The following is a 25,441-nucleotide window of genomic DNA, read 5'->3' as shown; positions in this document are numbered from 1 at the left end:
GGATGGAGGGTCCCTGGGCGGATGGAGGGTCCCTGCGTGGACAGCATCCCTGGGTGGATGGAGGGACCCTGGGCGGATGGAGGGTCCCTGGGTGGATGGAGGGACCCTGTGTGGACAGCATCCCTCAGTGGATGGAGGGACCCTGGGTGGATAAGAGGGTCCCTGTGTGGACAGTATCCCTGGGTGGACAGAAGGACCCTGGGTGGATAGAAGGTCCCTGTGTGGACAGCATCCCTCGGTGGATGGAGGGTCTGCCACCCAGTAGAGGCCACCCTACTGTCCCAGGCAGGTTTCAGTGTGCAGATCTCTTTGACTGTGGAAGCAGACAGGAAGGAGCGCTGTCGAAACATGCTCGGTTGTTATATTTTGCAAGCGGGCAATTTGTTTTTTCATTTTTATTTGTCTTTGTTTTCCAGATTCCCTTTTATAACCATGTTTTACTTTTGTAATTGGAAAAGGAGCCAGTCGAAATTAAAATCCTCCCAGTGTTTTCTAGGACATAAGATAAAGAGCAGAATTTGCATTTCAGCATGGAAAAATGTCGATATCTGGAAAACACTTATTCTCTTTATAGTAGGACAGGTTTGTAGTATTTTTCTGGAAGGCACTTTTAATGTAGTGCTAAAAGGAAGAGCTGTGCATTTGGTGAGTTTTCATTGATTTCAGTAAGTTAAAAATAAATTCACAGTAGCCTTGAAAAATAAACAGGCTTAACATTTTTTTATAGTTCCTAAAGCATTTTTTTTAAACTTTAAAAAAGATATGTTGGGTAAAATCATGCCTTTTTGCATGTTGCGCTGTGCATTATGGGCATCACAGGCCGTTATGGGGACGGGGGCCTCTCCTTTAGCCCATGGCCTCCCCACCACCGTGGTTTGGTGAGGAGGCTCCTCACCCACAGCCCGGTGCAAGTGTCCATGGCGTCGCTCAGGGTGGTTCATATGTTTCTGGGGAGTGCGGTTTCTCTTCCAGTGAAAGACCTATTTTTATTTATTTTATTTTATTATTTTTTTAGTAATCTCTACACCCAGTGTGGGGGTTGAAGTCACAACCCTGAGGTCAAAAGTCACACTCCTCCCACTTAGCCAGCTAGGCGCCCCATGAAGGACCTGTTTTTATTTTTATATTTATTTGAGAGAGCGAGTGAGCGCACGCTAGAGCGTGGGGAGGCGTAAAAGGAGAGGAACAAGCAGATTCCCTGCTGAGCGCGGAGCCTGACGGGCTCGATCCCACGACCCTGAGATCACGACCCGAGCTGAAGCCAGGAGTCGGGTGTGTAACCGACTGAGCCCCCCAGGTGCCCCATGAAAGACCTGTTTTTAAGCCATTGGAGATAAAGCCTGGACCGAGTCTTCCTGCTCCGTGGGCCGCACGAGGGCCGTCAGAGACGCTCAGCCAGGCTGGCCCAGACCCCTCCTAGCTCTGTCCGATGGCCTCTGTTCACCCATTCTGTGCCTTCCAGAAAGTCCGTTCTATGTCCTCATCGAGACCTCAGGCTCCAGAGCGGAGCACGATGCTGAGAAGCTGAGTGACTTCCTGGAGCAGGTGCTGAGCTCCGGCCTGGTGACGGACGGGACCCTGGCCACGGACCAGATGAAACTCAAGGTGCGTGGGTGTTGCTGGTGCCTCCTTGCGTCCCTCGCGCTCAGCTGGTCCAGGACTCTGCGCAGGGCCCCGTGTTCAGCTCAGAGCGCGTGGTGTCTGAACGTGAGCAGGTGTCCTGCCTCTTGGGAAATGTACTTTGGGTCTCGTCATTATCAGCGGTATTTTATTTTATTTTATGAATTTGATTTAATTTAATTTAATTTAATTTTTTATTTACTTTTTAAAGATTTTATTTATTTATTTGAGAGAGAGAGTGAGAGAGAGATCATGAGCAGGGAGGAGGGGTAGATGGAGAAGCAGGCTTCCCGCGGAGCAAGGAGCCCGATGCGGGGCTTGATCCTGGGACCCTGGGATCATGACCTGAGCTGAAGGCAGACGCTTAACTGACTGAGCCACCCAGGCGCCCTTATTTTTTATTTACTTTTTAAAAAACATTTATTTGAGGGCGCCTGGGTGGCTCAGTCGGTTGGGCGTCTGCCTTCGGCTCAGGTCATGATCCTGGAGTCCCGAGATCGAGTCCCGCATGGGGCTCCCTGCTCAGCGGGGAGCCTGCTTGTCCCTCTGACCCTCCCCCCTCTCATGCTCTCTCTCTCTCTCTCAAATAAATAAAATCTTAAAAAAAAAAAGGTTTATTTATTTGAGAGATAGTGTGTGAGCGTGAGTTGGAGGGAGGGGCAGAGGGAGAGAACGTCAGACTTCCTGCCAAGCGTGGAGTGTGACGCCGGATTCCATTTCACAACTCTGAGATCATGACCTGAGCCGAAACCAATAATTGGACACTTAACTGACTGAGCCACCCAGTGGGAGCCTCCGTGACCATCCTGGGGAGTCCGGGGTGCCGGGAGCCCCCGTCACCATCCTGGGGGGTCTGGGGCGCCGGGAGCCCCCGTCACCATCCTGGGGGGTCTGGGGCGCCGGGAGCCCCCGTCACCATCCTGGGGAGTCCGGGGCGCCGGGAGCCCCCGTCACCATCCTGGGGGGTCCGGGGCGCCGGGAGCCCCCGTCACCATCCTGGGGGACCTGGGGCGCTGGGAGGCACTGTCCCATATTTGTGCACCGTGGTCCCTGGGGCTGTGGTGTGAGAGTGGCCAGCTGGGGCAGGGTTGAGGGAGGACGTGCGTCTGGGCCAGGCTGTATGTGAATCTGGGCGCCCCCGGGCGTGAGTGGGGAACCGGGTCTCAGGCTAGTTCTTACGGTGGACCTGTTGGGTTTCCTGGTGTACCTTGTTATTAAACCTTCTTCTTCACGGTTGTTTTGTGAGTTTAGTAAATACTAAGTCAGGAGTTGTAGCGCTGTTGGGCGCGTCCAACCCCACCTGCAGACGAAGGGCCTCACGCCGCGGCCTCGTCCTGTGGGGAGTGAGGACCTGTCTCCCCGCCCCGCCCCCACCGCTCTGTTGTCCCCACTGGGTGACCTCCCCACTGGAGGGAGGACCGGGCAGGGCGTCTGGCTGTGTCCTCCGGGTGTCCTGTGAGTCTCCCGCGGTGTCGTGCAGGCTACACCAGCCGGAGGGACGTGGGCAAGTCCTTCACTCCCAGGACGGGCTCGGTGCTATTCTCTGCTGCCAAAGGCGCGTAACTGCGTCTCCACATTTGCCTCTGTTTCTTCCTAAATGTGCTGCGTGTCGCAATGGGAGTGAGGAGCAGCCCCGGGCCTTGGGGGCAGTAAGGACAGAGGCCCCCGCTGCGCGCTGGCCCATGCCCGGTCCCGTCTCCACCAGAAGGAAGGCTGGTGCTCCAGGCTTGTGCTGGGGGCTGGCAGGCAGTGCTGCTCAAGGCTCGCTGGCCACAGCGAGTCCCGAGAGCCGGCTGCGCGGGCACCCACGCTGGTCCCTGCTCGGTCTAGACTGCCGACTCCACAGCGGCGCTCTCCAGCGGCCCCGGCACACCGGAGGAGCTGGGCCGGCCCCCCTCGCAGATGGCGTTGCCCTGGCAGGCGGGACGTGGCATGGTGGTGGCCGGGGGACATTCCCGAAGGGGCCTTTGAGCAAAGATAGGAGGGAAGCAGGAACAGGCCTCAAGGATACCTTTGCAGGAGCACTGGGGCCCCGAGGGGCTTGTGCCTGCCCGGTTCCAGAGCGTCCGGAGATGGTGGGATGAGCAGAGAGGGTGGGTGGCAGGCGAGGGGCGAGCAGGTCTGTGGCCGCCGCGGTAGCATGTGGCGGATGTGAATGGACGGGGAGGAGCCTGTGGGCGGCAGGACGGCCCTGCAGCGCTCCAGCTTGGGTCCAGCGGCGCGGCGAGCTGTGCGGGGTCGTCGCTGGTCTGGCTGTGTGAGGAAGGTGGAGGGCGGGAGCCGCTGAAGGTTGGGCGCAGAGAGTTGGGGAGAGGGCACAGAGGGACCTCGCAGTGACCCCGAAAGCCGATGAGAGAATCGGGGAAACCAGACACTGGCGGTGTCCGTGGCAGTAAGGGGTTCTTGCTGCCCTTCTGGGGGCGGTCCTGGCTCTGTGCTCGTGTGGAAAAGCAGGAGGAACCAGTGCTTCCCGCGCTGGAACTTTGCCGTGACAGTTCCTGACTCGGGGGACATGTGGAGGGCAGGACAGGGGCCAGCCCCACAGCGGAGCGATGGCGCATGCGGCTCTCTTTCCTCCGCTCCGTGACCAGGACTTCAAGTGTCCACCATGACCGGTCAGCCAGCCGAGCCAGTAAACCACGGGCGGCTTTGTCTGGAAGGGCAGTGATGTGATGAGCCCCCCGCTCCCCAGACCCCCTCAGCGTCCCCGCGCCACTCTCACGTTCCTGCTCCAGCTGCCAGAACCCCTGCCCGCCCGCAGCCTGTGTGTGTCTTGGGCAGCCCAGGGCCCCACGGCCCCGTCCCTCTGCAGTGTCTTCCCTGCCTGACTGTGCCGTCACTCAGGTTCCCTCACCGACCGGCGGCCCCGACCATCACTCAGAGTATCCTCCGTCCTCCTGGAGAGGGGCCGTCGGTGTGTCCTGGGGTGAGCCGTGGCCGCTTTCTGGGGCCTCGTCCAGTACGGACTCTTGGATCAGAGCCCCATGCTTGTCACACACAACATTTCAGTCGCCTGGAAAGTTCCGTCGTGACCTTCCCGGTCACCCCAGGCCGCCAGCGTTCTAACTGCTGTGAGCACAGACACCCTCACGGTGCTCCCTTTGACTTTGTCTGCTTTCTGTCCGTCCTAGGCGCTGTGGGCCCTGAGGGAGAGGATCTCGGAGGCGCTGAGCCAGGACGGCTACGTGTACAAATACGACCTCTCCCTGCCCACCGAGAGGCTCTACGACCTCGTGCCCGACCTGCGCGCCCGCCTTGGCTCGCAGGCCAAGCACGTGGTGGGCTATGGCCACTTGGGTGAGCCGTTCTGGGGTCGGGCGGTGATGGGGGATCCTGGTTGTTGGGAGAACCCTAATCGTCTTCATGGTTCTTTGGGTATTTTGGAAGGGACCTCTGACTGGCCGCCGCAGTGCCCTTCCCTCGGCTTGGCCTGCGGTATTGCTGACGAGCTCCCTCCCCCTCGCCCTCACCAGCTGGAAGCATTTTATTTTTTTTATTTCAAGATTTTATTTATTTGCGAGAGAGAGAGAGAGAGAGCATGAACAGGGGGAGCGGCAGGCAGAGGGAGAGGGAGAAGCAGGGGGTGCAGGGTGGTGGAGGACCGGCATCTTCTGAGGGCCGGGGGCGGGGAGGGGAGGCCGCGGGCCAGCCTCCCTCCTCGTGGAGCAGAGTACAGCCTTTGCTGCCGGCGGCGCCCGGGCGCCCACTGGGCACATCAGGAGCGGGTGCTGTGCGAGTCGGGAGCTTCTCCGGCGTCTGGCGGGGCGACTGGGCTGGTTTCCCTGGGGTCAGCGAGGCCGTTTCCCGGCGGGCCCCTTGCGCAGGTGGGGCTGTGGTCCGGGGGTCGCCCGGCTCAGCCACGGCCCTCTGCGTCTTGTTTGGTCTGCGTGCCTGTGTTCTGTGCAGGGTTTTCCCCGGCCTCGTCCTGGGCTGTAGCGTCCTGTAGGTCCCTTCCCCGTGTCCATGCTGGACGCCATCATCACCCCACAGCGGCGTGACCGTGGTCTCTCCCTCAGGCCCGAGGGGTCTGACTGGTTGGCGTTACCGCCTCCTTGGCCATCTGGCGGGAGCTGCGGTGAAGATTCAAGGCTGAAGGTTTGTGCGCTGTGCATCCCGCGGGCGCCGGCCACGGAGCGGCGGTCAGCAGTCCGCACGATGTGACAGGCTGCGTCCTTCTCCTGTGGCTCCGTCAGCCTCAAGGACAGGAGGTCGCACCTGTCATTTCATTCTGGGGTAAACGGGCTCTCAGCACGACAGACTCGTCTGACTGCTGGATTCGCTCTGGCCTCGGACCCGGTCACACGGGCTCCTTGAATTTAGTCTTTTTCTGACATGTTGTTTTTCTTCCCATTACTTTCCACCGTTTTCCGTCCTACAGCTTAGACGTGTCTTTTGTAGACTACACGGGGATGGTCTCTTTGTCATGCAGTTTGTCGTTTGTTGTCTTCATTTTTTATTTATTTTTTAAAAGATTTTATTTATTTGAGAGACAGAGCATGAGCAGGGGGAGCAGCAGAGGGAGAAGCAGGCTCCCCGCGGAGCAGGGAGCCTGACGTGGGGCTCGATCCCAGGACCCTGGGACCATGACCCGAGCGGAAGGCAGACGCTTCCCCAGCTGAGCCACCCGGGTGCCCCTCTTGGGGCGTATTTTGGTTCTGTTTTGCGCCCCGGGTAGCGGTGCTGGTGTTAGGCGGCTGTGTTGGTCAAGGCTCAGCCACGCCTGCGTCCCTCTTTGGTGCCACGGCCTCTGCGAGTCTCAGCCTCGTTTCCCGTCTGCAGGGCGGGAGGTGACAGAGCTCCACGGGTTTCATTTGCCGGCAGTGTTACTTTTGTTGCTCAGGCTTTCTTCGACCCGAACACTCCGCGGTGCTGACTTGCCGTGTTTTTCTTCTCTTCCGTGTCACTGGTTTGTCTGGGTGAGCGCTTGCGTGTCCACCCAGGCGCCGTGGGGCGGTGGCGGTGGCCGATGGCTCCGCCTGTCCCCCTCCCCCCACCCCTGCGGCTCCCGTCCGCTTTCCCTGCTGCCCAGCTCTGACTGCACCCTGTGTTCAAATTTCTCTTGCGTGTCACTTATCTCTGCCATGAGTAACACCCATCGAAACCTGTTTGTCGACTTCGACCGTGTCGCTATCTCTGCCGTGAGTAACACCCATCGAAACCTGTTTGTCGACTTCGACCTTTCAGTGATTGGTATTTTCCGTTTCTGGGAAGTTGGTTGAGATGTTTAAGATGTTTGGTCAGTCTTACCTTCTTTATCTCTTATTTCTGTAAACATATGAAGCATTTGTGCTCTTTTTCTGGAAATTGCAGGATATGAAGCCTTTGTGGGTCAGGTTTGCTGGCTCTTGCTCGTAGTGGCTGCTTTTCTTGTGTGCGTGGAATTTTTGGTGTGGGCTCGTATATCTCAGGGCTTTGTCTGTGGGGACTACTTGAGGTCTGGGTCGGACTACTTGAGGCTTGTGCAGGGGGTGCGAGTGGGGCTGGGGACCGGGGTCCCACCTGCTAGAACCTCTCCCATCTTCATGTTCCAGCTCAGGGTCCGTGGGACCGCCGAGGTAGTGGGAATTCTAGCCGGACCCTGTGCAGGCTGGCTGATGGGTGTGCAGGCCCTTCCGTGGGGGGTTTGGAGCCTCTGCCCTCAGGTGGCAGCGGTACGCTCTGGTGGGAGGGGGCTCCCTCTTGTGTTCCCTACATCTAACAGGCCCGGAGGGAGGTGGCACATGAGAAGCTCTAGGTCACTGGGTCAGAGGCCCCAGGCCTGCCCCCTGTGTTGCCCTGGGGTTTGCTCTGTTTGCTGCAGCCTCGAGGAGCCCCTCCTGTTGGCTAACGAGGCTCTCTGCCCCTCACGGTGGGCAGCAACTCTCCCCGGGCCCGACCCCCATCTGCTCGTCCCTTCCCACCTTCCTGACCTCCGAGTGTGGGAGCGGGGGCCTCCTGTCCGCATCTGCACTTGCTCTTGCACTGAATGTTCGCCTCCCAGGTGAGGGCCTCACTACAGGCCTGTCTGCCGGGGCCCACGGAGTCCTGCCTCCCTCCTCTGCCGGCCAGACAGCAGCCAGCTATCACGGCCCCGGCCCTGGGTCTCCTGCCCGCCTTGCCTTGGCTTCATCCTGTGTCTTGTCATTGCTTTGGGGCCCCCGAGGGGGGTGCACGTGGGCGGTGAGCCAGGCCGTCCACAGAGCCAGAGCCAGGGCGTGTCTGGATATCTCAGCGAGGCCAGAGAGCACGGGGCCAGGGCTTTGCAGTGGGCATTGGCGGGCATATGGAGCTGTCTGCAGAGGCTGCCGTGGGCACTGGTGGGAGGTGTGGGTCTGGTGATAGCCATGGGTGGTGTGGTCTGGGCCCAGGACGCTCACTGGCCGGGCGGGTGGTCGGTCACTGTGAGCTGGGAGCCTCAGAGGGGCCGTGCAGGTAGAGGGGAGGACTTGGAGTGGTCACCAACAGGCCACTTCAGTCACTGCAGGCCAGTGACCAGTGGCACGAGGCGTGGAACCAGGTGTGAGGGCAGGGCAGGACTGGGGCCTGTCAGGGCGGGGGTCTCCGCCTGCCCTGCCTGACCCAGGGATCCCTGTCCCTGCAGGGGACGGTAACCTGCACCTCAATGTGACGTCAGAGGCCTTCAGCCCGTCGCTGCTAGACGCCCTGGAACCCTACGTGTACGAGTGGACGGCCAGGCAGCAGGGCAGCGTCAGCGCCGAGCACGGCCTGGGCTTCAGGAAGAGAGGCGTCCTCAGCTACAGCAAGCCGCCCGAGGCCCTGAGGCTCATGCAGCAGCTCAAGGCCCTCCTGGACCCCCAGGGCATCCTGAACCCCTACAAGACGCTGCCCGCCCAGGCCTGACAGGGCCTTTGGGGTCAGCAGGAGACGCAGGAGGGGCCTTGGCCCGGCTCTGGTTTTGCCTGTCGCGGTGGGCCTGCAGGGTTGGGGTGAGCTCGGGGGTCTCTGTGCCGTAGGGCAGCAGCAGGTGGGGTGGTCCAGCCACCAGTTGGAGGGGCCCAGTCGGCCCCCGGGCGGGATTCTTCCTGGCTGCCCTGGCAATCCTGTTGGGCTGTCTGGTCTGCTCTCTCAGTCTCTGCGTGGGCACTGTCCACCCCTCTGCCCGCTGGGAGAGGGCCTCCTGCTGACGTCCTGGGGGGGCCAGGTGGGCAGGGAGACCAGGCCACATTACGCTCGGTGGTGGGCTGCAGCTGTGGGAGGGGGCATGCGTGGTCCCGTCACTGGGTCCCCCACGCAGTATGCGTCCCTGGCAGAGGCGATGAGCTCCGTGGGAGAGTGTGGGGTCTGTCCCAGAACTCTCACTGGTGGCCTGGGTCACCGGCGGCTTTGGGCCAGAGTGACAGGGATGGTGTCCACCCTGTAAGGCATGGTTCCCCCATTTTCTAGAGGGCCCATCCATTGGCAAGCCAGTTGTCAAAGTTAGTCATTAAGGGCTCACCCTGTTGGTTTGCAGTGATGTGTCTGCAGAGATGTGTCTGCACTCCCGCTTCAGCATCCAACATCCGTGAGGCCAGGGTGAGAAGCCCCGATGTGCCCGAGCGGGTGCGTGCCACGGGGCGGCTTGGCACACAGTGCACCCTGACCCGCTCCCCGCTGTTGCCCAGGCCTGGGCCGCTCCTGGGGCTGTGGAGAAGGTCCAGACACGTGCTCTCTCTCGGCTGTGATGAACCTCCAGTAAAATGGGAATTAATCATGACGCTCTCCTTGCTTCTGTTACTAGAAAAGTCTCGTGAAGCCCGTGGTGAGGTGCCTGCAGGTGCCTGTTCCCTGAGCACAGGGACACTGGGGCCGACACAGTGACCCCTGGCCCCACTCCTTCCTCTGCTCCCATCCCCGCCCCCGACTGACTTGAAACCCCATGGGCTTGGCCTCCTGAGGGTTTCCTGGAGCTGTGGGAGGCGGTTCGTGGTGGTGGTGTGCACTGGGGGTGTTGAGGCTGCAAGGTGGCCGTCAGCGAGTCGGAGGACTGTGGAGAATGAACATGCATGACATCGTAAAAGGCGGAAGATTTTAGGTGTCTTCTGCGAGAGTAGGGGGCACTTTAAGGAGGCAGGAGGAACCTCCATTTCCCCGGAGGATGAGCTGGTTCCCCAAATGTCAAAATGTGGAGTGGCCCACTCGGGCGCGCCCTGCAGAATCCACCTGCACACACACGTGCACGTGCAGTACATACAGTCGTGCGTCGATGCAGCACACGCGTGTGGTACACACGCATACACTGTGCTGTCAGGACAGAGCCCCAGACCCACGGAGTGCTGGCCGCCTGCCTTCCTGCGTGTGGCAAACAGGCTCTCCAGCGGCCGTGGGCTACCGTGAGTCCCGGTGGGGCGTCTGTCCGAGTGCAGTGAATCCATACCATCCTGCCTCTCACGGCCACGTGGCCACAGCAGACATTATGTGAAAAGAGCAGGAAGCCGGACTGTCAGGAATGTTGACAAAGCAAAGCCTGCCTCCAGACGCGAACCGGCTCCCTCTGGGACCAGCTCTGCAGCGGGTGGGGCTTCTGCCGAGCATAATCCCCGAACGTGCCTGGAGTTGCTGAGGGATGCTATTGTACCTGGATTAGGAAGAGCTTATGGTTTTCACCTTACACCTCTAAGCTGCTGCAACACAAGAAAAAGTTGTACTATGGAGGGGCCAGTGCCCCTCACCGCTCCTGGCCGGTGCCTGCCAGGCCCCCAGTTGGAGGGGCCCAGGGCGTAGCGAGGAAGAAGGCCCGGCCAGGGGCCTGAGCTGCTGGTTGAGGGAGGGAGGGAGCGGGCCTGGCGGTCTCAGCCCAGGGAACACTGGGGACCCAGGAGGCTACCCACCCCTCAACCCCAGGGACGTGGCTGGGGGCTGGGCAGCCCTCCTCAGGCCTGCAGGGAGCAGAGTCCTTGGGGGAGCTGACTTCCTATAAGCTCAGGGCTGTGCTCTCTGACGATTTTGGGCCCTGAGGGCTTGGAGGAAGAGTTTGGGGGTCCCGTGGCCCCGTAGGGCCCCTGAGGGCATCCATCAGGGTGCTGCCCTGTGGAGGGGAAGAGGTGACAGGCTGTAGGACACTGTGCCCACTGACCAGTGACCGTGCTCATGCTGGACATAGTCCCAGGACTGACCCTCATGGGGACTGGGGGTACACTCAGCAGGCTTCTCCCACCCTGTTCCTCCTTGGTATACCACCTCAAGCCATCTTAGGCTTGAGGCCCTTTGGACCTCAGGAGTTGGGGAGAGCCACTGGGTCTTGTCCTGCCAAAGGTTCAGGCCCCAAAGGCCAGGTGGGCAGTGGGGACATGGCCTGTTCCCTGGGGTGGTGAGGAGGAGTGTGCTGGCTGGACCCCCCCTGGGCGAGCCTCCTGTGTGCATTGGCGTATCCTGCCCCCTGCTCTGTGGGGACAACCAGAGTCACTGTGAAGTTTCTAGACTAGCTCCTGTGCAGGGGTGTATGAGGAGGGAGCTTCCTGGGTAGGTCTGGCTCCTGGCTCCCGTCCCTGTTGGCTGTGGCCCATGGGCATGAAAGTATGTGCTCCATGGGACGGTAGCCCAGTCAGATCATGTCCCTTCATTTCTGGGCAGAGTGTGCACGGCCCAGAGCTTCTTCTGGGTGCTGTGGCTGTGGGCCTTGGACAGCAAGGGAGGTGGGTGGCAGGTGGGTCTGAGAGGGTGCAGAGGCAGGAGGGCTGGGACCTGTTTGACCTGGCTGCTTGCATATTTGCTCGCCCTTGTCCCCAGAAGCAGAGAAATGGGGGGGAGTACCTCTTCCCAGGCTCTGGTCATGCTCCCAACTCGGGCCCCAGGGAGAAGTTCACGTATGTGGTTCAAAGCCAGGGCCCCGAGGGTCTGCTCTGTGGACACCGGCTGGCAGAGGTCCTGGCACTCCCTCTCCTGAGCCCTGGGCCAGCAAGAAGGGCGTGCCTCCACATCCGTCCATCCCCTGCAGGACCGGACTGCACACCCAGCATGCGAGCGGGAGCCCAAGCCGGGCCACGCGGTGGAGGCACCCTGCTCATGCTAGATGGCCCCTCCTGTGAGGCAGGCCAGGAAAGTGTGGACAGGGACCCTGTAGCTGGGCAGCACGGAAGTGACCATTGGGCCCTCCGGGTGTGGTTCTGCACCTGCTCCCAGCATCCCCTGGAATCCTCTTGCTGTGGGTAAGCTAGAGCCCCGTGGACCCTGCTCTCCTGGGGGCTCCGGGCCACGGCCCATGCGCCACGATAGTTCCTTCCCTCTGTCCCTGGGGCTGGGCCGCTGAGGCTCCACGTCACGTTGCTTTGTCCTGTTCTGCTCCCCAGCCCCAGTACGAACTGGGGCGTGCAGCGGATGGCCCTGAGCCTCAGCCCACTCTTCCTGCCTGGATCCACGGGGAGGGACCCCAACTGCAGTACCACATCCCCGGGCCCCAGCATCTGTAAGTGCGGGGATCGGAGAGGTGACTCCCGGCTGACTCCTGGCTGACGACATTCTCGGTTTGGGCAGCTGGGTGGAACAGCAGTGTCCCCCTTAAAGGTGGAGCAGGGCGGCCCCCCGTGACTTCACGGAGGGCAGGATGTGGGGGCTGCACGGTGTGTCCAGGTGGAGAATTGTCTGCCACCTGCCATCAGAATCATGACTTTGGGCCACAGGCGTGGGAAAGCGGGGAAGGGAGGCAGTGGGGCGTCTTTGGGGGCCCACATCCACGCTGCCCTCTGGGCCTCCCCGGACAGCCTGTGGAGGGTGACGTGGTGCTCCCCCATCCAGGGCCCTCCTCAGAGGGGACGCTGGGGCTTGTGAGTGCATCGCAGCTGAGGGGCAGCAGGACCCCCTCTGAGACTGGCCATCCCCACCCTGTCCTGCCTGTGGGGTCGCCCGGCCACAGGGCACAGGGAGACATCCGCCCCATGTGGGGCCTCTGTGGGGGCTGGACAAGAAGCCCACTGTCCTCTCACTGAGCCCACCACCTTGATAGGGGCATCCCAGGGTGGTGCCAAGGCCCCTTGTCTGCCCCAGCCTGGCTCCGGGCCTTGGAGGGTCGAAGAAAGGGTCATCCAGCTAGGTCTCCCAAGTTCAGAGCCTCGTGATGCCGCTGCAGGGTGGGCTTGCGTCCCCAGGGTGGCTCCCATGGGCGTCTCCTCTCCCGGAGCCCCCGCCCCCGCCTTCCCCACCCCGTGGTCAGTCCTTGCCCTGTCCTCCCCAAGCTCAGCACCATCCTTCATTGTCTCCCCACCCCCTTCGGCCTCCCAGCCCCCCGTGGCCCTCCAGCCTGCAGGGCTCTCCCGGGGCTCATGGCTCCAGACACCAGGTGCCTCCAGCCGCAGCGCCCCTGGACCCTGAGCCCTGCCCGTCACTGCCTGGGCCATGGCGGGGCCAGGCCTTCAGGACCGGCAGCTCTGTGGCTTCTCCAGTTGCTCAGGATGGAGCTGGGCACTTCTCATGGGGCTTGGCACAGCGGCCTGACCACCATGTGTCAGAGAATCTGGCCCCGGGAGGGGCAGCGGATGCCCACCTGGGAGCTGGTGGACAACCAGGGTCACAGAAGCAGCACGTCAGGAGGAAGGGAATTGTTCCCAGCAACAACGAAATCAGCAGCCCCTGCAGGCAGGGAAGTGGGGTCTCCGTGCTGGAGAGTCCTGGCCCTGTGCCCATGTGGGGGCTCCTTCTGTCTCCAAGTGGACAGACGGACGGCTGCCCTGTCAGCCAGAAGGGTTCTCTCCCTGACAGGGGCCGGGGGCCCTGCTGACGGGGATGAAGGACATTTTGAAGCTACAGTGATAGCTGTTTGCCCTGCTTTATCAGCCCCACGGCGGCCCTTCCCGACGGCCAGGCAAGCACCTGCATCCCCACCCAGGGAGGGGTGACCCCAAGGAAGCAGAGGAGACCCTGCGCTGCAGGAAGGACCGGGCATCTCTGGACTGGGCTCCCTGGTGTGGGGAGGGGGCTGAGGACACGGTGGCCAGGACTGGACGAGAAACTCAGGGGCAGAGGGGAGGAGGGTCCACAGTCTGTCCAGGGCCCGGGGCCAGGCCCCTCCATCTGTGAGCACCCTCCCTGGGGCACCTGGGTTGGGGCTGGGGGTGTTGCACAGGACGTCCCACGGATCACACCCACCCCCTCCGTGGGCCGTCGCTTCGTGGTGGCCCCACACCCTTCCCCTTGACCTTGGGCTTAGCCATGTGGTTTCGTGGGTTGTGAGCTGTAGGGTCTGGTTTGCAGCGGGGGGTGAGGTGCGCTCTGGCCTCCCTGTGACCCTCCTGGAAGCGAGCTGTCTGAGCGGCTGCTCGGGCCCAGAACAAACCCCCAACCTGCAGCGGCACGGTGGGCCGAGCCCCAGTCCCTCAGACCCACGAGCCCGGGGATGGGTGCTTTTGCTCCAGCTCCCTGAAGACCCCTCCTGGAACCCCAGGGATGGTGGAAACAGGCCTCATCCTTCCGTCCACCCCATTTAGTTGAGGGTTGTCCTGGGGGTGCAGACTCCCTGCCCTCTGAGCTGGACCCAGGAGTCGTGTGATGCTGCATGTGTGGTGGGGAGATGCTCCCACTGGCCGATGAGGGGATGGGAGTCCCGGCAGCAGAGGGCGTGGGCCGGTCCCCAGCCTGGCCTCCGCCCATGGCACCCCTCTCCTCCTCCAAGCCCTCGGCCCACCCACCTTATTTCTAATGCCCCCATTGTGCCACTCGGCCAGGGCAGGGAGGCTGCTGAGGGGCTCGGACAGTCTGGGGACTGGTTGGCCCGGAGAGGGGGCCGTGTGGGAAGGGGGCCCACGGGCCGGGGGGTGATGTCCTGTGGCTCTCTGGCTGGCCAGGACGCAAGAAACTGCAGGTGCTGGGCGGCCAGTGTGGTGAGGGGCCTCCACCGAGTGCCGCCGTGTTAGCTCTTATGGGGTTTTTGTACTTTTCTGATGACTTAATGCTTGGGTGAGAGCTGCAGGCCATTTCCCCCCCGCCGTCTGTCCTTTGTCTTCAAAGTGTATTTACTTACTTATTTCCTGAAGTGAACTTGCATGCAGTACGATCGACTCATATTTCTGTCTTGCATTGCAACGATCTACTCATATTTCTGTCTTGCATTGCAATGTTCTTTTTCTAAAGTTCTTTTCCATCCCAAGATGTAAAAAAATAGTTAAACTTTCTCCCAGCATAAAGCGAGCTTTGAAGAAGGAGAGGAAGAGAACAGGTCTTGCCTTTGATCCCGTGTTTCCCTTACTCATCCTCCGAGGGATCGACTGACCCTCAGGCTTCACCTCATGTATGAATATTCCCATCTCACCCTGAGCTCTGGATCCAGAGGCCCTTGAAGCTGCCCACGGCTCCCCAGCCCACCCTTGGCTGACCGACCCCTGGGAGTAGGTGCGAGCCTGGTCGGGGGGTGAGCCCGACTCCCCGCGTCAGCCGGGCCCCAGGGAAGTCCAGTTCTTCCTAGAAACCGAAGCCTAAGCGGTCCAGCTGGCGTGGAGGGTGGGGCCTTGCACCTGAGCCATAAACCAGCTGCCCTGGGACTCAAGTTCACGTTCTGCCTGGTGCTTGTGCTCAGGGGCCGAGAGCCGGCTCCGTCCTCCTGGCCCGCCAGCATGCTGCCCCTGCCAGGGGGCACACAGAGGTAAGCTGGGGGCCGCTGCGTCAGCACAGAGACAAAGCCCATCTTTAAGTCCTGGCCAGTCTGAGGACCTGGCAGAAGGAAGCTGTCTGTGTCTTTGAAAGGGAGTCGCTAGGTTTGGAGCTCTTTCTCTCTAATGCTGCCCCAAACTCACCGTGCTGGGGCTTCATTTCAGACAGTGAGTGACCAGGCCCAGCTCTGGTCCTGGGCCTCTGAGGGGATATGGGGCTCAGAGCCAAGAGGACAACAGTTTGGTGTCTGGGCTCAAGGCCTGGGTGGGCGGCGGCTGGGGGTCCGGGACTTCTGGGCCTCGTTCCTGCAGTTCCTGTGCCACAGCCAAGTCCCCGTATTTGCAGCAGGGGCTTCCCGCATCGGTGGAGTCACCAGCCTGAGCCCCTGGTCCTTCAGGCCAGTTACCTGTGTGTGTTAGGGTGCTCGCTGGGGGGTCCGAAGGGCTTAGAGCGAGTCCCCTTTACAGGGTCCAGGTGCCCGGCCCTGCCGGCTCTGGGCCATAAGCGCTATGTTTCCTCTTGTATATACAGAAAGAGTTGGATGTTTTGACACAGTTTAGGTGTGGAGGGGAGGTGGAAATGTGTGCCTGGAAATGCTTTGCATTTTCCTCCTCTGTCTCACCCCACATGCTTTGGGGAGAAGCCAGTGCCTCTGGGTGCCCCACCACCACCGTGGGCCCCGGGCTTGGGCATGACCAATCTCTTCAAAGACGTGACTCCCTTCCTCAGGTGAGGACCAGGGTCCCCCAGGAGCCAGCCGAGGGGAAGGTCCTGGTGTCCCCCTTCCGCGGAGGTGGATGGGGTCAGCACGCTGTGAGGAGGAGACGTGGAGGCTTGGGAGGGATCGCTCTGTTAGCTGGAGGCCAAACCTGGGGCCCACTGGCTGCCGGGCCTCTGGTGACGTGGAAGGCGAGGGGCCCCCGGGGAGCCCCAGGAAGCAGACTGCCTGGTGGGGCAGCAGGATGGTGTGTCTTAGTCCTACCGAAGGGAACCATCTCACACAGGGCTGGAGCCATAGCGGCTTTGCGTGCCCCGGGCTCCCCGGTTTGGCTCAAAGCCCAGGAGGAAGGGGCTCCCTGGGTGGCTGTAGTCCCTGTAGTTACTACTAGCCCCATAGTCTAAGAGGCACGGACCGCCCAGAACCTCTTGTTTATTTTCCTCAAATTGTGCAAACGTTTGGAGGCTCTTCCCGCGTAGGCCAGTGTGCTTGGCGGGTTGACAGGTAAACTGAGCCACGGCCCTGAGGGCAGGGGGACAGTCCCAGGCGGACCTGGCCAGGTGGGTACACAGAGGCCCTGGGCACAGGGAGGGGACAACCCTGGGCAGACGTGGCCGCACGGGTATCCAGTGGCCCTGGGGGTCCGAGGAGCTGCCTGGAGCAAAGACGAGACCTTCCCCACCAGGGGGTGTGGTCTCAGTGAGTCCCGGGCTTGTGATGGATCAAAGCACAATCCTCCTCAGCTGCCTCAAGGTTTGGAGCAGCCCTGGACATGGGTGGCATCCCCAGCAGGCTCCTGTGGCCCCGGGTGGCAGAGTCTCTGTACGGCAGAACAGAAACCCCAACGTTCCAAGTCCTGGTCCTGAGAATTTCACTGGGGCGCCTCCTGAAAACCTGTGTGTCTGGTTTGAGACTCAGCTCTGTTTCTGGGAACTGAGTAGCCGCTGGAGTGCTGAGCCCTGAGGAGTCCAGCCCGTGGGGGCTGTGTGACCCCGTGTGTGACGCCGTGGGAGAGGTGTGTGACCCATGGGGGCTGTGGCTCCAGGCCTTGGGGTCTGTTCTAAGAGTAGTGGGGGGGGGCGGTGCAGGGGGACCTGGGAAGAGTCTGCTGGTGCCCGACCATGGGGGCCGCGAACGGGCTGGGGCCCAGAGGGAGGGTGCGGGAGCGGGATCCGGGGTGGGGGCTGACCGCCGCAGCCGGGATGCCGCCCCCAGTCTGTGGTCCGGTGGGTTAGTGCTGTTAGGGGTCACCAGTGCTCCTGGGAAAAGCCTGGCTTCTGCCTGAAACCTGTCCCCCCACCACAGTAAGTGTGCTGGCCTGTCTGTGGGCATCCCTGACTGAGCCGTGGACGGGAGTCCGCTGAGCTGGCTGGCTGAGACAAAGTGTCCACCTACCCCGGTTGGTGCAGGTCTCCCGGAGCCTCCTGCTCGAGGAAGGGGCGTGCTGGCGGGGCGTGTGGGTCTGGGGACAGTGGACCAAGGAATGAACCATCTGGAAGACACCCTAGAGGGGCGCTCCTGCCGTGCTCAGGAGCAGTCAGGCCCACGCCTTCCGGAAGGCACTGTGTTTGCAGCTCTGAGATGTGGCCGTCCTGACCCCTGTGGCTGGTGCCCCGCGGGCCTCGTCTGTGCTGGGCAGGAGTGGGGTGGGAGGAGGGCGGAGGTCTGAAGACCGTGAGGTTGTGTCTTCCCCACTCCTGGCCCCGGAAGAGGCTTGGCTCCCAGCCTCCTGGCCAGGCACCCCTTGAGGGCTGGGCCAGGTCTGCCCTGAGGCTTCTCAGAGCCATGGAAGCTTCTGGGAGGGACAAATGGGACGTGCTTTGCAAGTTGTCTCTTGTCTTCCCAGCATTGCGGTCCACCGGTGCCTGCTGGAGTGGCCCGCCCAGGAGACAGGAGGCACCAGCCTCGTATTTGGCCTCTGCAGCAAAAGCCACGACCACTGGCCGTCCCAGACTCATGCCTATTGGCAGTGCATGCTGCAGGGGTCCAGAGGGCAGGGCTGCAGCCCTACTGCCTTTACGGTGCTCTAGTGGAGGCAGGGTGGGGTGGCCAGCACGGGACGCCACCCTCCATGGGGTCTGCTGAAGGGACCTGATGCTGCCTCCCCCCTGGAGGCCACCCCGGGAGCTCAGCGGGCCGGGAGGCCCTGCCTGCCCCCATCAGACCCTGAGAGGGTCCACTTGCCGATTTGGCAGGACCTCTCGCCTCTGCTGGTGGGGCGTGGGCGGCGCCTTCCCTGGCCCACTGAGGCAGCAGGTCTCCTGGGTCTGCGGGTCCTGAGCCCAGGACGCTGGCGCCTGCGGGGCCAGAGGAGGGGCCAGCTACATGGCCCCCGTGCCCACAGCCCCGTGGCTGCAGGGCGTGCAGGCATCAGGCAGACTTTGGGGTCCCCTGAGGTCAGTGAGGGGGGTGCTGCCGAAGGGGTGGGGCCTCCCTGGCTGCTGATGAGGAGGGAAGGTGCAGGCCGGGCCGGGGGGGGGGGGCGGTCTGGCTGCGTGGGGCTCTGACGGGAGGGCCTGGCACAGAGGGGGCGTCCTCCTGGCTGGCCTGGTGGGCTCTGGGTTCGAGGAGCTGGTCAGCTCGCTGTGGGAGGCTCAGGCTGAGGAGGGCCTCGGGGACCAAGCTCTGCCCAGGTTGCTGGGCCGGGGCCTTGGGGTGTGGCGTCCTTTTCAGTGGGAAACGGACAGGGCGTGGAATCACCTGGGAGTGGTGCCATCCCATGTGGGCTCACCTGACACCCTGACCCCCCCTCACAGCAGAACACAGACATTCCCGGCTTGTAAGACTGGCAAGAAGCTATTTCGCTCTTTAAAAATGTACACACATGTCCGGGGTACAGAGGAAGACTTCACAATTACAAGTTTCTAAAGTCCATGCTCTGAGAAAAGGAAGGGGGTCCCTTTTCCTTTCTGCACCAGGGAGGATTACATTTATTTTCAAAATGCTGGTGTTTGTCCTTGCACAACTGAGTGCCGGCTGGGCTGGGCTCGGAGGTGGGAGGGCGGGGGCCGGGGGTCTGCACTGTGGTTGCTCATCTTCCCTCCTCAGGCAGGGTGGGGGAAGCCAGGGTGCCGTGCGGGAGCGGGGCCAGGCTGGGCACCACTCTCAGGCTCACCCACCCAGGAACCACCCCCAGCTCTGGGGTGGGAGGGAAGGAGGGTCTGAAGCCGCCCCTCCAAGCGGACGGCCTGTCCTGCCACCTGGGGTGGGGGAACAGGAAGCAGTCTGTACCAGGGCGCGTGTGGGGCTCGGAGGCTGGCCAGAGAGGCTGGATGAGGCTGGCTGCAGGATGAGAACTGCCCACAGCCTGCACATTTCCCACCCAGACTCGGACACCTGGGCCCGGGGCAGCCTTCCCAGTGGACTAAGCATGATGGGGGCGGAAGCAGAGTGGCACCTGCCGTGGAAGAGTAGATGGGAGGGAGGCAGCTGGGGGGTGGGTGTAGGGACAGGCGTCTCTCCTCTGACACCCCCAGCAGACAGTAACGACGTGGCCTGCTTTTCTTTTTCTAGAAGAAGCCCCTGGGTGGAGGGTGGCCCACATTCCCCTCTGTTATTTGGGAGACGTTGAGTTTGGATGTCTGACACGCCATCCCTGTTCCTTTTTGGTTTGTCCTCTTTATGGATGGCTCTGTGCTCCAGATTCCCTGGCCTGTAGCCTCTATCCACCCTGGCACTGACGGAGTCTTCAGCCTGGGAGCTGTGCCCAGCCTCGGGGAGACCTTGGGCAGCCCTGCCCTGGACTCGCACTCATTGATCTACCGTGGGGTCCCAGAGGCCAGCTCCTCACTGTGGTTTCTTGGGCTGCTGAGCCAGGGAGGGGCCTGCAGCCTGGTTTTCTGAGGATGCAGTCATTCAGGCCAAGTGTTTGGCTGTGGGGAGGGAGCCCTGGGAAACGGTCAGTCCTGTCCTTGGCCCCCACTAATTAAAGGCTCCTACCGCACCTGCTCCCCTGTGCTCTACGGTGCACTTGGGGCTCAGTGAGGACCATGTGAAGGGTGAACAGTGCGGGGGCTGCTTTATCTGACTTCTTTGGATCCTACACATGCGCTCTGAGTCGGGGCCCTGGATGTGCTGAGGGAGAATGTGTTCTACGAAAGCCCGTGGTTGGGTCTGGAGGCCCAGACGACAGACAGAGGGCTTTGTAACCTGACCATTGTGTGCACGAGTGTGTGTGGGGGGCTAGCTCTTTCTAGTCCGTTCTGCTTCCCTCAGGCCGTGGGGCCACCGAGAGCCACTGAGATAAGAGTCAGGGTGGCTGGGCAGGTGGCCAGATGCATTTTGTGGGGCTGAGTTGTCAGCTCCTGAGATGAGACTCAGTATCGTTCTTCTAGATTTTGGCTATAATTGGTTGGCTACTGGATGTCCATCAGACATGTGTCCTTCTATAGTCCCAGTGAGGCGGATGTTCGTCTATCAGGAGCTGCTCAGATGGAACTCTGTGTGTTTGTGTGTATGTGAGAGATCCTGGATATAAAAAATCCATTTCCGGGGCGCCTGGGTGGCTCAGTTGGTTAAGCGACTGCCTTCGGCTCAGGTCATGATCCTGGAGTCCCGAGATCGAGTCCCGCATCGGGCTCCCTGCTCGGCGGGGAGTCTGCTTCTCCCTCTGACCCTCCCCCATCTCATGCTCTCTCTCTCATTCTCTCTCTCAAATAAATAAATAAATAAAATCTTTAAAAAAAAAAAATCCATTTCCATAAAAACCCTCGTGAGTCTCCCTCATAGTAAACAAGCTCAGTGAAACCAGAAGCTCCCTGAACTGGTGATGGGGATGTCTTAACACTGTTTATTATCCATGATTTTAGATCTTTGATTGGTTCTTACCCAGATGCCAGGGAACTCTCCCTGAGGGACCAGAGGGCAGACCCACCTGGGGTACTTCCCGTCCCCCGGCTGCTCACCTGGGGCTCAGGGGCCTGGGGACCTTGAGTTCTCCCTGGGTCCCATCGGAATCGGGCCAGCACCGCGTCTGATGGACGACATTGGCTGTCAGGTCTCTGCTGCCGGGGTTCTGGTGTCACGGGCTGGGACTATGTGGCCCCTAATGGCAAGGCCTGACCGAGAGCCTGCTGGCCCCCTGGCCTCTGCTGGAAACGAGCCTTGCAGACATTCCTGAGGCAGGCAGCAGCAGGCCCATCGCCTGGACTCTGGACCTGGAGCCCCCTCCCCGGTGATTCCAGATGCAGGAAGTCTGAGACTCTTTGGAATCTGTCCACTGAGCACGCAGGCCGACCCCCGAAGGAAAGGGAGCTCGGCAGAGACCCTCGTGCTTGAATGGCGAGGCCCCGGGGGGTTGTAAGAAGCCCCTTTCAGCTAAGACCCCTTGGAAGCCATGTCACATGGTAATCATTTCCAGCTATATTTATTTATTTATTTATTCCCACAATTATTTGCTTTCAATTTTTTTGGCAACTGAGCTCTTTAAGAATATTTTTAAATTTTTTTTGATTGTTTTAGACAGTCTTATTGACGTGTAATTCACATACCAGACAATGCACCCATTTAAAGTTGCGCATGCACTGGGCTCTCCTTACAGAACGTGTGTCTGTGAGAAGCTCTGTGTGTGAGGAGCGCACAGGCCGTAGGGGGGCTCGGGCACCCCGTCTCGCCCCTCGGCAGAACATGCTGCCCTCCTGCAGGCCCGGAAATGGCTCCCGGCCGCGGCCCCAAGACTTGGCCACCTGGCACCCTGGCAACTCCAAAACCCAGGACCCTGCGGACCCCGTGGCTGTTTGGACCAGAGGGCCTTTCGGCAAAAGAGGAGCCTCCCTTTACAAACAAACAGATTTCTCTGAGGACTGTTTGTTCCAATCGTACAGCTGGGAAGAACGGAGACAGATTCCTGTTGCCTCAAGGCCAAAGGGGTAACTGTAAATGTTGAAGCAGAAATCTCAAACAGAAAGTCAGCGTGTGCCGGAATTTTACTGAGCCCCTCTGCAAGAGGCCAGTAAACACTGGGTTGGCAGAAGGGAGTTTTATGTGGTGGAACAGTGCAGTGTTTGAGTAAGTTCGTGGGGTAGAACCGGCCTGGTTGACGTTCCATGTGGGGTTACAACACTCCCATATGGGGCCATAAAACCATAGCCGGCCGGGGTTACAACAGTCACGTATGGGGCCGTAAAACTCTGTGGCTTCCTCAGCACTCGCGTCCAAGGGGGCCCCAAACCACCTTCCCCGGGAGGGAAGGGTTCAGTGGAAACAGCTCGACTAGTGCAAGAGCCCGTGACTGTGTAACCCCATGACCACGGTGTGGCCTTCTGGAGGACCCCTCTTTGGTCACTCGCTGCAGGTGCCCAGGCCCCCTGAGAATCACGCTCACGCAGCTGGGGCCCTGCTCCCGCACTGGTGGTGTGGGCGAGGGACAGAATATGCCAACACGTGGCCTCGCTTTGGTTTTGTGTGTGCAGTGTGGACGGAGCAACTGAGGAAGTACGGGAGACTCCGATTCTGCCTTCTCCCATGAGGTTGAGACCACACTGCTGTTCAAGAAAGGGGGCGAGACACAGTAGGAAGAGGTTCCTTCCAAAAGCTGCAGGCTTGGGGTTTTAGCTGAATTTGGAGCTGGACATACCAGTGTGAGCTCATGAGGGATTTTGGCCTCTGTCACCCGACAGGGCCCCGAAACTACCACCTTCCCTGAGCAGGGAGCACCCCGGCCCGCCGATGGTGGTCCCTGAAGACCATTCCTGCCAGTAGGACCCAGGGCCCCTTGGAGATGCAGCTGGCTCCGGGCCTGGGCCAGGAGCAGCACAAGACAAGCCCAGACGGCAGGGGCACCAGAAATCTGGAATGAGACCTTGGCGCATGGTAAACAGGTGGCGTGGTGGCGTGGCCAGAAGTGGCCGCCGTAATGTGTAACACGTGGTCTTCTTCTCTAGTGGTAGGCTCCCAGAAATGGGAGCTGGATAAATATTTCATTGACAGCGGCAACGAAAGCTAGCAAACCAGGATACTTGCGATGTGAGGCGCAGGACCTCCGTCATGAAAACAGCCAGACCGTGTTCCGAGCTCCCAGTTGGCAATCTGGTTAAAGAGGACACAGTGCTTCCCGTGGGAGGGCAACACTGTAATGAAGCCCCGGCTCCACGTCTGCACCAACATCCCCCCATCTCCATTCCTGGGCTTCCGGGTCCCCCAATTTCTGCCCGCCCCACAACGGCGCTGCTCGGACCTGGCTCTCTCTATTGGACACCTGGCTCTCGACCACGGCCACGTCCTCCACCTGGAGTCCCAGCCCTGCTCCATATGGAGGGACGCTGATGCTCTTCTTCGGTTGCCCAGCAAAGGCTGTACAGGCAGGGACAGTGGGGGCCTCTGGGAGCACAGCTCTGGGCCACAGGCCTCTTTGCTGCATCCTGGCGCGGGGCCTCGGGCCGGGCACGCGACTTCCCTCCGCCCAGTGGCTGGCAGCCACCCATGGGGCCTCCACAGGGTAGAGCAGGTCGGGTGCTGAGGTTGGGGATCTGTGGTGACCATGGCATGAATCCTGGGGCACAGCCTCCCTGGGCAAGGGCTCTGTGCATTTTAATTCGGAGGTCCCAAGAGGTGGTGCCAGTTGGGACACCAGTGACAGCGAGGGACAGCCTTGGGCTCTCCACACCGGCCACGTTGAAATGTGGCCCATGTGGCCTGTATTCTGATTGATGGCGTGAGGTGGAAATCCAGCCTCATCCTTTCCCAGAGCTACACTCATGCTGTCTGCTGTGCCCCCTCTGCCCCCTGCCCAGAAAGCCACCTGCCCACCCCCCGCCCCTGGGCTCCTTCCGTCCTGCACAAACACCGAGGAGCTGATTTTCTAGGCCTTGTGGTATAGACAGGGAGCTCCTGTTCATTATCACTTAGAATTTCCCTGGCTATTACTGTATGATTTGCTTCCATTTGAACTTTAAAGTTGACTTACTAGTTAAAAATTCTCTTTTGGGAATTATGTTAAACTTCCAGAGTGTTTTGTATTTTATTTTATTTTATTTATTTTTTAAAGTAGGCTCCACACCCATTGTGGGGCTTGAACTCACAACCCAGAAATCAAGAGTCACATGCTCTACCAACTGAGCCAGTCAGACACCCCATTTTTTTTTTTTTAAGATTTTATTTATTTATTCGACAGAGAGAGACACAGCGAGAGAAGGAACACAAGCAGGGGGAGTGGGAGAGGGAGAAGCAGGCTTCCCGCGGAGCAGGGAGCCCGATGCTGGGCTCGATCCCAGGACGCTGGGATCATGACCTGAGCCGAAGGCAGACGCTTAACGACTGAGCCACCCAGGCACCCCCCCCCCCATTTCTTTTTTTTATTTAACGTTGAGAGCATCTCTTTCCCCCCTGAAAGATTTTGTTTATTTATTTGAGGAAGAGAGCACAAGCAGGGGAAGGGTCAGGGGGACAAGCAGACTCCCCACTGAGCAGGGAGCCCGATGTGGGGCTCGATCGCAGGACCCTGAGATCGTTACCTGAGCCGAAGGCAGATGCTTAACGACTGAGCCACCTGGATGCCCCTAAACTTGAGAGTATTTTCTGCAGAAATATGGTCATCTCCTTTCCCCCAGGATGGAGGGGTGCTGGCCACAGCCATGCAGGTGTGAGGGCCTCCTGTTGCTCTTCGTTCAGGCTCAGGGCCAGAGGGCTGTGACTGGGCATGCTGTGCCCTCCTCCCCACTCCCCTGGGTGGTGCGTGGACAGACATTCCACCACCGAACCGTCAGCCCGTCCTAATCCACTTTTGTGCCAGGGGAAGGTTAAGAGAGGTGTCCTATTAGCCAAGTCTGGTCTCCCTGCTGCTCCAGTGTCACCCTGAGGGAGGTGCCCACCTCTTGCCTGGTTCTCCTAGCCCAGCTTCTCAGTCCTACTTCCCCTTGGTTGGAATTCCTTCCCCATTTGCTTGTCACACTCCTATGCACTCTGTAAAGCCCTATGTAAAAAACCCCCGTCCAAGCAGGAAGCTCCTCTCTGTGTCCTCTCCAGATGCTAAGCTCTAGAGTCCAGCTGTGGCATCCAGTCCCCTCATAACCTGTGACTTGACCTCCTAAGGGCCAGGGGCCCCATGGCAGAGCCCCCTCGGCCCCACTTCCCCTGCTCAGTGGTCTTTTTGGTACCCGTTGCTCCTCCATGTTGCTGGAGCCCATGAGACGTCTGACCTGCCGGGCACAGCCTGTTGGGGAGACTCAGGCCCAGGAGTCAGGCTCCCGGAGAGACCCATCTGTCCTTTTCCGTCTTCAAACACAGGGAAATCTGCAACTCTTCCTCTGACCGCAGATCTTGTCCAAGGAGAGGCCTGGGAGTCCGCTCTGTGGTATCCATGTCTGTGGGGAACAGGTGGCCGGGAAGGTGTTCTGGAGAAGGCTATGAAAACTCGGAACCCACCTGGGAAGGACAGTTGTGGAATCTTCCTGGGCGTGTCTGCCCAACCTGGAGGCAGGGGTCTGCGCTGGGCAGCCCCTCCTGGGTCACCCCTCTCAGAGCTCAGAATCCAAGCCCTGGTCGTCATCCGCAAAGTCGGTCTGTGTAGGTGCTTCCGCTCTCCAAGAAGTCAGGATGCAGAACGAATCTAGT

At 60.4% G+C, this 25,441-nt stretch overlaps 1 protein-coding gene across 5 annotated transcripts in view; it reads left to right on the top strand.

The window, feature by feature from the left end:
• D2HGDH (D-2-hydroxyglutarate dehydrogenase) overlaps positions 1 to 9,313 on the top strand; it is a 19,689-nt gene extending 10,376 nt beyond the window's left edge. For 4 of the 5 annotated variants that reach the window (XM_081813198.1, XM_081813200.1, XM_081813201.1 and 1 more), the window contains exons 7-9: positions 1,463 to 1,605; positions 4,752 to 4,917; positions 8,201 to 9,313. In XM_081813198.1, coding sequence (XP_081669324.1) covers positions 1,463 to 1,605; positions 4,752 to 4,917; positions 8,201 to 8,460 — 569 coding nt within the window. In that variant the 3' untranslated portion in view covers positions 8,461 to 9,313. The remainder of the gene's footprint in view (positions 1 to 1,462; positions 1,606 to 4,751; positions 4,918 to 8,200) is intronic. The other variant, XR_014143302.1, reaches the window with a different exon arrangement.
• The last annotated feature ends 16,128 nt before the right edge of the window (positions 9,314 to 25,441 follow it).

Source organism: Leptonychotes weddellii, chromosome 3 (assembly GCF_054177405.1).
Source record: "Leptonychotes weddellii isolate Sample4059 chromosome 3, ASM5417740v2, whole genome shotgun sequence".
Taxonomy (NCBI): domain Eukaryota; kingdom Metazoa; phylum Chordata; class Mammalia; order Carnivora; family Phocidae; genus Leptonychotes; species Leptonychotes weddellii.
This window is presented reverse-complemented; position numbering and strand designations above follow the sequence as displayed.